The sequence below is a fragment of the Canis aureus genome, chromosome 38 (assembly GCF_053574225.1).
Source record: "Canis aureus isolate CA01 chromosome 38, VMU_Caureus_v.1.0, whole genome shotgun sequence".
NCBI lineage: Eukaryota > Metazoa > Chordata > Mammalia > Carnivora > Canidae > Canis > Canis aureus.
Window position 1 is genome coordinate 11,926,046 of NC_135648.1, and position 15,406 is coordinate 11,941,451.

At 38.9% G+C, this 15,406-nt stretch overlaps 1 protein-coding gene across 36 annotated transcripts in view; it reads left to right on the top strand.

The window, feature by feature from the left end:
- The window catches only part of ESRRG (estrogen related receptor gamma), a 616,791-nt gene that overhangs the window by 384,811 nt on the left and 216,574 nt on the right, over positions 1-15,406 (top strand). Inside the window, exon 1 of one of the 36 annotated variants that reach the window (XM_077887007.1) lies at positions 7,796-8,018. The exons of 34 other annotated variants lie outside the window; for them this stretch is intronic. In XM_077887007.1, the coding sequence (XP_077743133.1) occupies positions 7,963-8,018 (56 nt within the window). In that variant the 5' untranslated portion in view covers positions 7,796-7,962. Of the gene's footprint in view, positions 1-7,795; positions 8,019-15,406 lie in introns of those variants that run through there. One more of the 36 variants, XM_077887008.1, reaches the window with a different exon arrangement.

Consider the following 15,406-nt stretch of genomic DNA (forward strand, 5'->3'; position numbering starts at 1 on the left):
AAATGTCCTATAGTGGGGATGCCCGGGTGGCTCAGCGGTTGAGCCTGTGCCTTGGGCTCAGGCCGTGATCCCGGGGTCCTGGGATCTAGTCCCACATCAGGCTCCTGCAGGGAGCCTGCTTCTCCCTCTGCCTGTGTCTCTGCCTCTCTCTCTGTGTCTCTCATGAATAAATAAATAAATTTTAAAAAGAAATGTCCTATAGTGCTCTAATAATGTAACCCAATTACATTCTTTAAATTCTGCAGCAAGACACCGAGTACCAACTCCCAGTACTAACTTCCTTCACTCATTCGAGACACCTTCGTTGTGTTTCTGTGACGTTGACGGGACTAGTGACTCAGTTTCCTTGCTGGTGCCAGGGATATCCTCTGAGCTGGTGCAGCTTCACAGATTACAGTGAGGGAGTGGTGGAGGTGGGGAAAGGAGTGGCCACTTAGTAAAACCTGGATTCCCTAAAAGAAATGATAGTCAGAATGTGTTTAGGGAAGGACAAGGAATGAATTCCCTGGGGAAAAGAGAGAGAGAGAGAGAGAGAGAGAGAGAGAGAGAGAGAGTTAGTTTCTCCCTACCAGTTCATCCCTGCTTTTTTTTTTTTTTTTTTTTAATCTGTGACTCTTTTTTTTCTTTCTTTTTAAAAAAAAATCTTTTTAAGCTTTTGGAGAAAGCAAAGGACTATTTGGTACACACTTGGGCATTTATCTCTCGGGATCTGATGTGCCTTGGCTCTTACTTGGGACCTTTGTCCTGGGAGGCCTCCTATCTCGGCTGGAGTTCAGTGCCCTGGTGTATCATCAACAACTGTGAGATTAGCATTAGTAGCTTGTTACTAAGTAGGCACTGGAAAGAGGAGACATGTCCTCTTTTCTAATGTGAGCTTTTCTATACCTGGGTGTGAGACTTGGGTTAAGATTCTTAACCACTCTGAGCCTTATTTTCCTCCCCTAAGGTAACCAAGTCGGACTCATAATCCCTGTGGTCTTTCCCTGTCTTGCCCAGACTTTGTGTTCTGCTTAGATTAGTGGCCATTCAGTGTAACAAGAGCAAAGCCTTGTGAAGAAATTGAGTTCTTGGGATATCTGATCAAAGGAGCTCCTGGGTGAATGAGCTTGTGCTCGGGATAGTAATAAAATCAACAGCATTATTGACCAAACTGCTAGGGTAGAGGATTGTGGAAGAATGTCTTAAAGGAAGAGAAAAGGAGTAGGAGCAATTTCTCTCTCCCCTTCTTTCGGGGAAACAATGTACAATTGACTGCTCTGGAGAGTCAGCAGAGTCATTGAACATTCCCAAATCTGTCTTCCTCACCCTCATGCCCAAAACACAATGGTTAGCTTTAAGGGGGACATCTTCCTTGGTCCCCTCTCATTATACGGAGTCCATATATGTGTGTCAGAATTCTAGCAAGCAAAAAAAAAAAAAAAAAAAAAAAAAAAAGAATTCTAGCAAGCAGTTCATATCCTCTTGGGGCAAACATCACTGCTCTTCTCACTGGGGGAACACGTGCACCTCGTTTCCTTTTCTGTGTTATGCACCTTGGACTCCTACTCAAAGATGAAGGCTGGAAGGGCTGATCATGCCATTTCTTTAGGTCTCTTCTTTTATCTAGTAAGATTTAAAGATAGTCATGGCTAATATTTATGGGAGGCTGACTATGTGTACGATGACAGTCAGATTTATTACCCAAACTGAGGCACTTTTGCGAGCCTCAGCAGGGAGTACTGTGGGTTAGGAGGCTAGCACAGCTGGCACGAGTCAGATTGCCTTGGCCCACCCGGTCATGCGGGGTCCCCCCACAACCAGGACCCAGACACGGCTGCTAAATTACTTTAAACTCACTTAATCCCCGTAACAGTTTTACAAGATTGTTCTTACTGTTATTCCCATTTAATTGCAAAGGCAACTGAGAGTTAGATCCCTGTTGTGACCCTAGGCCAAAGCCTCATCCCTCATAATTGGAATGCGAGCCCCAGGCCTGACTCCAGAGCCTGCCGTGAGGCCTTCCAGTCCCCCGACTTCTGCAGGGTGGGACAGACGCACACCCCTAATTAATTCGCCTTGCTGGGGGGAAGCAGATTTTTATCAGATGCTTTCATTTATAAAAAAGGAACCTTAGGAGAGCGTGTCAGCCAGTTCTAGCATCCAAAAAAAAAAAAAAAAAAAAGTGATATCCTCTAAGCCTTGTTTATATGGACACCAGATGCTATATAGCTCATTTTCCTTTTCTTTCTTTCTTTTTTTTTTTTTTTTTTAGTGGTCCTTTGAAAATTTGGGCAAAAGGGTTAAGGAAACAATAGGAAAAGAGAACTTTCAAATAGTGTTGAATAGTCCAATAAGTCAGGAAAAAATACTTTGTGGGTTTTTTTTTTTTTATGTTTCATGGCCATATGCATTTTTAACTTTGAATATATGTTGAATGGAGTGGGTAAGATGGATAACTTGATCATTTTACTCGTATCAAAGCTCAGATTGCTTATTCTAAAATCTGCCATATTTGTCCCCCTCTCCCGCCCTCTCTGCCTCCACTTCTCCCCCCCCACCCCTTCCCCTCAGAGTTAAGCTACCTTTTATTTTGGACAACACTATCACACACATGATTGAGTCAACAATTTATGGCTTTTAAAAATAGGGATTTTGTCCTCTCTTAGGTTTATTGTTTATCATAATCATCTTTCAAGTGAAAAGGCTAATTTACTCTTTCTATAGGAATATTTTAAGCTTGATTATCATAATATTACAGCCGCCTGAAAAGGTCTAAAACGGGACATTGACCTTGAATGTTTTCTGCATCTAGCTCATGGTGCTTAACATTCAGGAAAGAATATAACTGCAACTCATTTATTAATGTATAATCTCAAAATGTTAACTATTGCTCTGTAAATACATGCCATGCAGATTGTAGAAAGCTCATAGGATCCTATGAAATACATCTGGTATTTTATTACCAGGGTTCGTATATTGGAAATACAGCATAACTAGAGTCACTTTTCCCATCGGAGCTGCTGTAGTTTATAATTTAATGTTTCCTGATATTTCACCATGTGTATTATTAGCTTGACGAAATGAAAGTTGAAATAATGCTGAATTAATGAAACGGAAACCGAATTGCGCCTATTAGTTTCTCTGTGTTCCTTTGATTCCCTCCCCCCTCCACTTTCACAAACACTGGGAAAGGAGTTTGGTGTCTTAGAGAGGTGAGCTAATTGCTCCCCAGAGAACAGGCTTTTTACATGGACTTGGTAATTTGGGAATGGGATGGATTTATAGGACAAGAGGTTTGTCAAAAGGAAAGGTTTTTATTAGTGCTTCTGTGGAAGTGATCACTTTCAGTCGAAATGATTGCTTCTTGCCAATCGAGACAATAATTTAAATATCAAAGCCTGTGCCCTAGAAATGAAAGGCAACTGAGGTGTGATGAATTGATGGAGGTTTGGTGGTGATATAAAGTAGTCATACTGACTCCGCAAGGCGTCTTCATGTTCCCAGCGGGAAAGGTGTATCCTTAAGCAGGTTTATAGCATAAAAGAAATCCCCATGCACAGATGAGGGAAAGAGGGATAGGTAAATGAGGTGACCTGCTCAAGGCCACCCAAGTCACAAGAGGATGCAAAAGAAGGGATCCTGATGTCTGAGCCTCCTGCTTGCCCATCAGGATTCTTTTTCCCAGGGATGTTCTTTTGTGGGTTTTCTTTTAAAGACAGTAGTTTGTAATCATCTTGGCTGGCTTTTGGCAGTATGGTACATTATACTGTACACAATCTATCAAAGACAGGATGGAAGATAGTTCAAAGAGTTAAACAGCTTCTTTAAGGTTTTATGGTCTTGAGGAAAGATCCACAAAGGTAGATTATAAGGCGATTTGAAATTCTAAATTTGTCAGGCCTTGTTTAGTTTTAAATATTTAACAAATGACAGATGTGCGATATAAAATAAAAATTTGCTTCAAAAATGGTGTGACAGCTAGAAACGTTTTAAGACTGACTAGTCCTGCTCATTTTCACAAGAGGAAGCTGGGAACTAAAAGTAGCTATTAATATGCAGTAATGGCAAGATGAAACGTTTCTCATCATCTTCTAGCAAGAAGAATTCATTGTGAGAATGTTTTAGGAGAGGATTCTGACTAAAATACAGTAAAATTTCTGGTGTAGAAAACAGGAAGCTACGTTTTGTTTGCATTTGAGTTTTGCTTGTTGCCATTCTCTTCTTTCAAATGGAAATGAAGTATATTTTCTGCTGGTGTCTGTGCGTGAGCTGGGGCCTGCGGATGAAGTTGTTTGGGTATTTGTGACTGCATTGTTTAAGGAAAAAGAGATTGAAACTATGCATGGACCCAGGGCCTGGTGGATATTAACTAATTGATGAATATTCCCTATGAAATAGTCCTAAGAGGTTCTTTTATTTAGTTCCATTTGTCCTGCTTTGGATGGACTCCTTGTGGTAAGATTTTGAAGTGTATTGACTGATTAGCAATATGTGTTTATTCTAGGCTGTTGATCTGTTTGTTAGCTTCATTTCCCTCCCCATATCCTTTGTTTACGCTGTATTCTAAAAGGTTTATGCTCAGTATTGCTCATGATGTGTGTATCTCCTGTGATGATCCACTATTTCCTCCTTCAAGGTGAGAAAAGTGTGGCTAGGGAAGATTCTGGAGATGACTAAGCTGCGTGTTTATAAAATATTCTGGAAGCTGTCTCGCAAGTTTAGGGCAGTAGCTATTATTTTAAATTTTAAATTGGTTAAACTGGATTTAAGACGGTAGGTGTAATCTTAGGTCCTTACTTATAAAGGTGACACTCTGATCCCAAAGGGAAGGTTACAGATCAGTGGATGTGTATATGCTGGTATACTTCTGGTCATTCAGAAAGCAGCTAGCTCAGTGGACACTGTACCTTGCATTGATGAAATACGGTTAGTGAAAGGTCAGCGGGGACTATACGCTGTATGTTTGTACATGTGTCTCTGTGAGCACAGAAGAGATTTCCACACGGATGAGTCTAAATATTTTTAAAATATATATCAGTTAAAAGCCAGTGGTTCATAATGGGGCAAATAAGTACCCAAAAGGAAATAAGAAAATTCTGGGAAGTAAAAGATGACTCCTATGAAATGTGGTGACTTAAGGTCCATCAGTAAATAATCGACTACAAACCTTGTCTTTAAAAAAACCATTTCAAAGGAGTAATAAACAGGTTCTATCACAGCATGATAATGCAAAGAAACTGAATACAGTGCAGGATCCTGCACAGGTGCAAAATCTGAATGTTAGTGCTTTAAGATGGGTTGAGTACATTAAATCTTTTTTTTTTTTTTAAAAAAAAGGTCTCTAGAAAAAATAAAAAGGAAACTCTTTTATTCGTGTATTGTTTAAAAATGTACACAACTGGGTCTATTAAGTACCCTGAGATTTTTAGTTTGTTCAGTAATGAAGATAGTAATCTTGGAACCAAAGATGTTTTTCTTTCTTTCTAATACAGTATTAGCCTCCATATTTCATTTATTGTATTTTGGAAAAATGATGTTTCTATTTCAAATGCCTTTTTATTTATTTTTTTAATTATAAAATGATTACATGTCTCATTTTAGATTGAATAGACAAATCTTTTTTTTTTTTTTTTTTTTTTTTCCCGGGTGTCTGCAGAATGCTTGGATTTTCTTCTACATCTCAAAGCTCTTTTAATTCACTGCTCACAACCAAATTTACATCTTAATTGCAGAGTTCACATTTAACAATATAGACAGCATAATGCTACTGGTAATTAAGCTTTTACTACCTGCTTTTATACAGTATTCTCAGGCACAGTTTTTGCTATGTGAGTTCTCATCTAAAAACTTGTATGAATTTAGACCACAAATAAGAAGAATCAGGCCCATATCTGAGATATGGCCAAATACATGGCAGGGAAATTGCTTTCTTCGGTGGGGGGACCAAATCATGTTTGTCATTTTTACATTCTGAATTTTAATATGGCTGTGCTATTTTAGTGTTTTTTTTGTGTTTTTTTTTTTTAAAGACCTAGAAAATTTGAAAGGGTTGAGAGAGAGTTGAGTTCTGATTTAGTGACTTCAACACACACTGAATATCCAAACTAATTTATTTTGATCTCAAAGATTATACTATTTATATCATGGAACACTTAAGATGCAAAAGGTTGGTGGTAGCAGTAGAGCTGAATTATATCAAAATTGTGGGTCTTCCAGTCTCCATAAGGTAGCAGTTTGCCATAAATAGCTGGCATCTATTCCAATACATTTGCTAGTATAAAATAGCCTGTAGTTTAAAGTAGGACCTAAGAAAACTCTTTGTTAAATGAAAACTAAAACCACATTCTATATTATTGAAGGAAAAATACTCTTCTCTTATATACCCCCTTAAAAAAGAAAAAAAAAAAAAAACACTTTTGATTGAGAATTCTTAGTTTCCTAAATCATTATCTGTTTGAAACTAGTCCTTATAACGGCCAGACTGTGTGATGATTCACAAAATGTTTCTGATTTTATTTTTGAAGCCCTTGGCGTATGTTATGTATAGAAACAAATAATGTACACTGCATTTCATTTGGGAACTGATGTTTTGGGTGAAATCATAGGTATTTGTATATGCCCCCCAGTTTGGAAGCTTGCACTGAAATAAATATATGATTAAGAATACTTTTAGTGCACTGTGTAGTAAAGCTCTCCATACCAAAAAAAAAAAAAAAAAAAAAATTGCAGTCTTTATTTTGTCAAAATGCACTGGGAGGGATTTAACGTGCTCTTTCCCCTGCCGCCCTCAGACCCCTGCCCCTGTCCCCGGAGAAGCCGGTCTGTCCTGCAGTTTTGCGTTTGCTTTGAAAAGCCACGCACTGTACATCTATACGTAGGGAGACAGCAGGTAAAGAAATGTTTACGCATATGATTTACATAGGCATCCTCGCAGACGGCACCGATGCACTGTCTCCTCTTCCGTACTTGTGCAAGACTGCATTCCACCTCACAGGCGACGATCCCAGGGGTCCCCATGCCCCAACAGTTTGGAAGACAGTCTTTGATTTTTCAAACGCCCCCCACTACGTACGTGTCAGGACAGCCAGCAAAGACGCGATTACGAAGAAATGGGAAAAGTACAGCACTAAAGCAGCAGCAGGAGCAGGAGCAGCAGCAGCAGCAGCAGCAGCAGCAGCAGCAGGAGCAGGAGCAGCAGCAGCAGCAGCAGCAGCAGCCCCCGGGGTGGGGGGTGCATGGGGAAGGGGCGGTGCATGAGGGTGGGGGGAGGCGAAGGGGGCAAGGGAAGGGGGTTGAAAACACAGACACACGGCAGGACAAACTTAATTCTCTACCTTCCGCGGAATCCTTTCCCAAATTAACCGACAGTGTGCGTGAGCTCTTCTTTGCGAGGCAACACAGGTTCTTAGGTTAGAGACCGACGGGGGAGCCCTCCAGTGCTTAGAGAGTTAAGTTAGTTAGGTTTCTTTGGTGGCTTCCCAGAAAGAAAAAAAAAAAGAAAAGAAAAAAAAAAGGGGGGGGGTGGACGGACAGACCGACGGAGAGCATCCGCGGAGGGAGCATCTGCGGCGGGGCGCGGGGGGCGCGGGGGGCGCGGGGGGCGCGGGGGGCGCGGGGGTCCCGGGCCGCGCAGCCCTGCCCTGCCCTGCCCTGCCCTGCCCTGCCCTGCCCTGCCGCCCGCCTACCTGCCGGGCTCCGCTCGCCGGTGCAGCCTCCCGTCGCCTCCCTCCTGATTGGGCCGCGGCCCCCCAATCGGCTGCGCGGCTGGGCCGGGGGGACTGCATATGTAAAGCCCTACTTCATATTAATAAGCTCCAATCGGGGCTTTAAGTCCTTGATTAGGAGCGTGTGAGAGCTTTGGTCCCAACTGGCTGTGCCCATAGGCTTGTCACTAGGAGAACATTTGTGTTAATTGCAACTGTGCTCTGTCAAGGAAACTTTGATTTATAGCTGGGGTGCACAAATAATGGTTGCCGGCCGCACATGGATTCGGTAGAACTTTGCCTTCCTGAGTCTTTTTCCCTGCACTACGAGGAAGAGTAGGTACCTTTTTCTTTCCTTTTTTTTTTTTTTCCAACTCGTCGTGGGGGTGCGTGGAGGGGGGTGCAGGGGGGTGCAGGGGGGCGGGGGGCCGGACGGTGCCTCTGCACACTGATTCAGGTAATGCCCTGGGTACTTTGTGTGCACGAGTGCTTGTTTGTGTCTGTCTTGTGCCTTTTGTGTTGAGGGCGATCTCCTAATTCAGTAAGTCGAGAATTGTTCTCTGACTACAATGTTACCTTTGAGGCAAAGCTCAGTGACTGTCAGTAAAACAGCTGTGTGACAGTCACTTCTTATTCAGGTGCTAAGAATAGGCACTTGGCACAAATGCTTAGTGAACTGTTAAAATGCATCTTTTACCAGGACCCATTTTCCCAAGGAAAGATGTTTTAAAATACAATATTCAAAATGATTTATACTATTGAGTGCCTCTTATGTATTTGCAGTTTGACAGATATTTTCAGCTCCCTGTCATTTCTTACCGCGCAGAGTTAGAGGCAAAATTGCACATTTACTAATTCTCCTTCAGAGAACAATTTAAAAACTAGCCCTGTGCAATTCAGGGCTAGAATAATGTTATTTGCATGGTTAGCGTTAAGTCAGCACTTAACTGACAAATCAGTCCATTAAGTAACATGAGATTTTCACACATTATAAATATTTAAGGGGAGGAAAAAAAAAAAAAAACTAAAGAAGAAACAGTAGTGACTTTTAAAATTTCCCCTTGAACAGACGATGTGGAGATTGCAGATTTGTGTCATGTATCATGTCCAGAAGATACAGAAAAGTACTTTTGTTCTGACATGCAGTTTAATTCGTATTTATGAATATCTTTATGCCCATGAATATATATTTGTGTGTGTGTGTGTGTATATATATATATAAATATATATATATATATTTGGAACACTAAATCTGGGGGAGAAGTGGATGGGGGTAGGACAAGTAAATCAGGCATTCTTGTGTAAATGAGCAGGTCGTAAACTTAATTTCAACCCACTGTTAAGATAAAATATTAGTATATCACGGGAGCTGTCACTGGATTATCTTTATGTTGAGTCAGTTATATTGCTTTGCTTTCACATTACAGTAATACCAACTGTTATAATTCTGAAAAGAATGCTCTTGGCAAACAGCTCTCTATGGATTGTGAAGAAAATACAAAACTCTCGAAGATGAGGTAGTGCATTATAGGTAGATGTCCACTAGCTGTCCTTAGTGACTGCATATTGCATTGCTTTGTAATTAAGTAAGAGATGAAAAGTGACTTGCAGTCTCAGTGGCTGCTCGTGTGTGAATCTGAGTGTCTCTGTGTAGATATGTGTGTGCACGCTCGCACGTGCACATGCAGACACACTCACACTCACACACACACACACACACACTCACACACACACTCGCACAAGGATTATTCTCCAAGAGATGGACGTAGGAGGAACTGAAAGACTGGAAGGTTGTGCCTGCATCAGTTTGAGACGCTCAAAGCAAGAAACAACCTTGAATTGTGTGAAAGTAAAAATGAAAAATAAACAAAGGTAGGACTGCCCACTCCAGTGTAGTCTGAAGGTGAGTGCACCTGGGGCTGTAGAATTGGAGAGGCTACATGTCTGCCTGTTGGGGGAGAAGGCGTTATCCAAGCTCACCCAGATTCTGAACTTTTCTCCCGTAGATAAATAAACAAAACAAACTTTAAAAATCCCCTGGAGGCTTCGTTCTAAAGTAGTTTTCTTGAATTTAACTTCTTATAGCTAATTTGAATAATTAGTTTAGATAAGCCTCTTAAAGCAGATGCATTTAAATGAAATCAGGGCACATGTCCTTTTGGCTTTGGCGCAAGATTCAAACTAGCTTTCTTTTTGGCTCAATTAAAAGTCATCTTTAAAAAAAAATACAGATTTATTGTCTGGATGCAGTTCTGATGGTTACGTGGTTCACTGGACAGACAGAAAGATCTAATGCTAAGCAACGCATCTGCCTCTCTGTCTCAATTAATAAACCACAGAATTTATACATGCTATTAATATTCATAGTAATTGTACTGGGTTAAACCCTATCACGTGTGTGTATACATAGAAATGAAACCAGAGTTATGCAGTTTCAGAGGAAAATATTAGGCAATTCCTGTTTTGGAGGCTGTTAAAAAGATTCCTACGATTTATTGACCACCATTAGGGGAGCCTAAAATGTTAACCTATAACTATGTGTTCTTTTATTTTAGGAAATGTGCCAGCACATTAAAGAACATAATACTTGAAAGCTTGTTTCACATTTAATGGCAGTAATAACTGATAGCATAAATAGATGAAAATAATATATCTGCTCATTTTGACATATGTGTCCGTCTAATCATTCTAAATGAGTGTGCTCATCACATGAATCCCTTTCAACCTCTGATTAAAATGTAACATTGACTACAGGATTATAGAGCGGACTTAATTTTACTGACTGTTTTAACAGTTGTCACAGCTGTTGGAAGAAGGAAAGGCAATTGAAACACTCCAAAACAGGCAAGGCGAGGAGGGAACAGTTCAGTAAATTCAGCCTTATGATTGAAATCTAAGCAGTGCAAATGAAACAGATTTGTGTTTTAAAATTCCTGTTGGGAGCTATGCAAGTTTTATTTCGAATGGTCCACTCTTTCTGTTGTCAGGGTTTTTTTGATATTTCCAGCCCCCACCCCCATCCCCGGCCTCATCTCTTCTTATTATAAGCTAATGTAAATTGAAACACTACTATCCCAAAGTAATACTATCCTGTCAAAATATAAGGGGATAAAAATAGGCAGGAAGGAAAAATGTATACAGTAACGACAACAACAACAACAACAACAACAACAACAACAACAACAACAAAAAGCCTAAACCCAAGCTCCAAGCGGATACAATTTTTTAGAGAAAGATGGGAGCTCGCCTGAGTCACTTTAGATGTGATATTATTTGAAAACTATCAACAGACACTTTAAGTTGATTTTTCTAAGAAAGAACACTTAAACTCCAGACTTGGAGCTCATACTACTTCTCCTCCTGTTTCTTCTCTGTAAATCTGTTGAAAACACCTGCAGCCTTAAAGGTGGGTGGTGTAGGTGGGGTTTTCAGATGATTTCTTTGTAAATTGCTGGAAGTGACAACTAGCTGCACTTAGGGGTGAGTGTTCTTGAGCTGTTGAGTCTTGTAACCTTGCCCATCACAGCACTAAAGCGAACAGATTAATTCTATTTTTTCTGAAAATTTAATAACCACTGCACATATCCCCAACTATAGATAGTCCAAACAGCCAGACAGTCTGTATTATGTAACATGTGATTTTTTTTCTCCTTGGAGTAAGCAAAAATAAGTGTTCCTGAGTTAATGGAATAAATGTAGAATGGGAGTGGTAAGTGATGGGCACCCCATGTTTCACCAGCCCTTTGTGTCAGTGTATTTATGTATTACCTTATGTACATTTGGTGGTTAAGTTTAGAAATCCTCCTTTTCCAGAAAGGGCTGGGAAACAGCTTTCCCTTTCTTGGGCAGAGGCAAGGGTGATGGTGTTGGCTGGTTCTTTTAGTGATGGTTTCTCATCTTAATGTGTTTATGGCACTGCTGCTTTATTTACTGAGCCTTGTGTGTGTTGCAGCGGTAATTAACCCATGTTATTAGCAAAGCCCTTGTGGATATCCATTAATTCTCTTGCATGGATGATCATTTTTCCAGTGTTTTCCCCCCAATAAGGTATCATTGTTCTTTTTTTTTTTTTTAAATTCTGAATTGACGGCCTTTGATATATTTCTTTGATTTAATCTGACCTGTAATACATATTGACCATCTTATAAAAAAAAAAAGGATATTGTAATTCAGCTTTTAAAAATGCTAATAGCAGCTGGAGAAAAGATTTTTCCCCCCTTTGGTTTTCTTTTCAAAGTGAAAAAGAAAAGAAATTAAGGTTTAAAAAGGAAATAATATAGGAAATCAGGTTTAACTCCAGGTTTTCCAGGTCTTAGAATTTACGATAATTTGGGTCTTTGAGGTCTTTTAATCAGATTTTTACTTAGTTAATAACACTTTAGGCATTTTTATAAAATATTGAGCCAGCAGAAAAATACTTGTGCTTCCTGTGCTGAGAAAAGATAAGGACCATCTCATTAGCCGGGCCATACTTTTGCAATTAATTTTAGATACATGGTGCTATTCATCAAAGAGGGCAGGTAACTTCTCTATGAGTCTATTTAACAATACTTTCACAATACCTTACTCCTGCAAGAACTACAGACAAAGAAGAGACCTTTCTTTTTGGAAGGTAGGCATCATGCCCAGTCGCAAGTCCGTATCACTTGTGAAAAATTCCTCAACATTTGTTTTAGCCTAGTGACTCAAAGAAGATCTTTCTTTGTTTTACTTTTAAAGTGCTGCGCAGCACTGAAGGTTGTGCTTATATGATTTCATAAAACAAATTAAAATCTGTGCTTACGGTTGATACTTGGTCAGACAAGTGGCCATTAATAGCAATGATTTCTGTGCAACCAATTAATATGAAATAAACTTTTTAGAGCCACCTATTAAGCATTTAGAAAGAGGAGAAGAGCATCTGAGGTATTTCAGGGGAACTTTAAAATCATCGTAGTCGATAAACCTTGCTTGGAATCTTGCTTCATAGCGAATTCATGGAAGAGAGAAACAATACAACGTTGATCTGTTATAAGTGCATATGAGCTCCGGCCCCAGCCAGCTCTCTGGAGAAAATCTTTGATTACACTGGCCCAGTGTGTTCAGTTTTTTATCTCTTTTACATCCACTGGCCTTGTATTAAATTGTCATTGTCCTAAAGCACATGAGATAGAAATGAATTGCAGTTCTCTACATTCTCTGACAGTGAAATATTTAGGTTCTCTTTCTCCAATCATACTTATGTGTATATTTGATAGTGCAGGGATGACACCAGGCATCTCTGCCGCCTGTCATTCTTCTTCCTGCATTTCGGATGTTTTGCCATTGATTATTTTCACTGCCATGTGTATATGGATGTACGTGGTCTGTGCCATTATAAATACACATATGGTACTTTAAAATCCAGAGCAGCCGAGAGAATATACACATTCGTGTGGGTTTGCGTGGATAGTGTGCATGTGAAATATGTACCTATATGGGAAGAGGTGTCTGTGTAGAATGTTATAGGTATGATGCTCAGAGTCTTCATTACATTTATATAACAAAGTGAATCTCAAGTATTTTTCTAATCCACAGTTGCCAGTTAAATTTGCCAGGCATGATTTTAACCTGGAATTAGTGTTGCGGGTATTTGCCAGGTCTGATTTTAAACTAAATTGGTTTAACTATATAGAAAGACAGGTAACAGGTAACCTAATAAGTGAACTTGCTTCTGATTTTATGAATTTTTAACTGTTATCGTTCCTAAATTCAAAAGCTAGTAATCATAAATAATTTGTAAAATAGGAAATAAACTACTTATATTAAATGCATAATTTAATGGTTTGGGCCCATGTCCAAGAAATAGTTTTGAATCAGCTCTTGGCTACATTCTTTTTTTTTTTTTTAATACGAGGGTCTGACAAATATATCTAAGTGTAAACATGATAGCTCTCAAATAAATGCAAAATAGGAATTTTATTTATCTGCGTTACATAAATACGTCATTTCCTCTTTTTTTTTTTTTTTGCTGAAAGCAAATGTAGAAAACTAATAAGTGTTCTGTTTCTCTAAAGTACATCACAGATTTCAGAATTTTTGAATTTTACTCTAAGAGGTAAGTTTAGAGATCTGTGATTTTGCTTAGTAAATCTGAATGAGAGTTGAGAGAGAACACTGATCTAATAACTGCTCTTCTGTTGTAAATCTTGCTCCTACTTATATTCTTGCTTGAAATCCTAGATTCATTTCTTATCTTTACTTGTATGAATAGCACTTTAACAAATTTAAGGTTTTTCTCTCTCTCTCTCTTTTTTTTTAAATCCTGCTGTTTCTTTTTGCCAGTCCATCAGATCAAAGTTAGCTCCTTTATTATCTGAGGGTGATAAGTGACAGCCTTTGCCTTTTGAAGGATTTACCTGGCATCTTATTCTTGTTTCAAGTTCATTCTCGACTTCTACTTTCTAAGATCTAGGAAACCTCAGCTACTAAAAATAATTTCCATTCAGAGTTTTAGCAAACACAACTCTCCTCTCTACTTTTTCTTTAACAGAAATGCCAGGTGTTTCTTTTTCTCTGATTTGAACAGTATTTCCCAGTATTTTCCAAATGTATTTTCTAATCAATTATACAAAACCATCAAAATGAGAGAATTTAGATTTTGTAGTGTGTGTGTGTGTGTGTGTGTGCGCGCGCACATGTGTGCACCTGCAGGCATACAGTCCCCTTTTTAATTAAAAAAAAATTAAAAAATGTTTGGAGGAAACTTGCTTTTTATGTTTTGTTTCTTCAGATGTCATGCCATCTTAATTTATGGCAATGAATGTATATTTGGAAGATAACTCACTAAGGCAAAGCATTAAAAGAAAAGGCACAGTTTTAAATAAATTGACTTCTCACTGGTCAATTAAAGTCCACTTCAATATACTGGCATAGATCTATCTGTGCATTTGAATATAGATATGCAACATTCAGCACTGGCCGTTAGAAATGCAATGTATGGCTGTGGTTTTGGCACTTAAAATCTCTTTAATACTTAAAGTGTTAAACTCATGGAGAGCCTACCTAGGATTAGATTATGTTGTAACAACAACAACAAAAAGAACTTAAATTTATATTTTAATTATAAAGGGCAGTCTTTGTCATACACATTCTTCTATGCATTCTTATACTGCTTTGAGTGACACAAAATTGCATATATACTTTTCATCATTTTGATTGGAAGTACACATTATGTGTAATATGCTTTGGCAGCACTTACCTAGCCAAAGAAAACAAATTAATACCAGGCATACTGAAGGCTGTCAGGCATATCACAGATGTGTCAATTTAACTTTGCTTCATCATACACCTTCTCCGCAAACAATTGGTTAAGATGGTACTAAATAAAAGGGAAGCTACCGATAAATTCTCATGTTATATCAGAGATTGATGGCTAGTGGAAGTGTAATGAAAACCAGCTTGCTTGCTTGCTTCTCTTAAAACTCTGTGGGAATACAGACAGCAGAGATAATAATGAGTTTTGTTAAAAAAAAAAAAAGTGGAGTATAACTTCAACTTATTCAAATCTTTCTACTCTTTTGAAAATAACAGAGGGATTTATTGTTTTACAAGTCTCTAATGTGGTGAACCTCAGTTGCTCCTAAGTGTGAAGTAAATAGAGGCTTTAAGAAGTGGAGAAGCTGAAGGAGCATGGGCAATCCATCTTTAACAAGGGACATCTCTTTTTGTTGTACTTTGCATACATTTTCTGAGGAAAAAAAAAT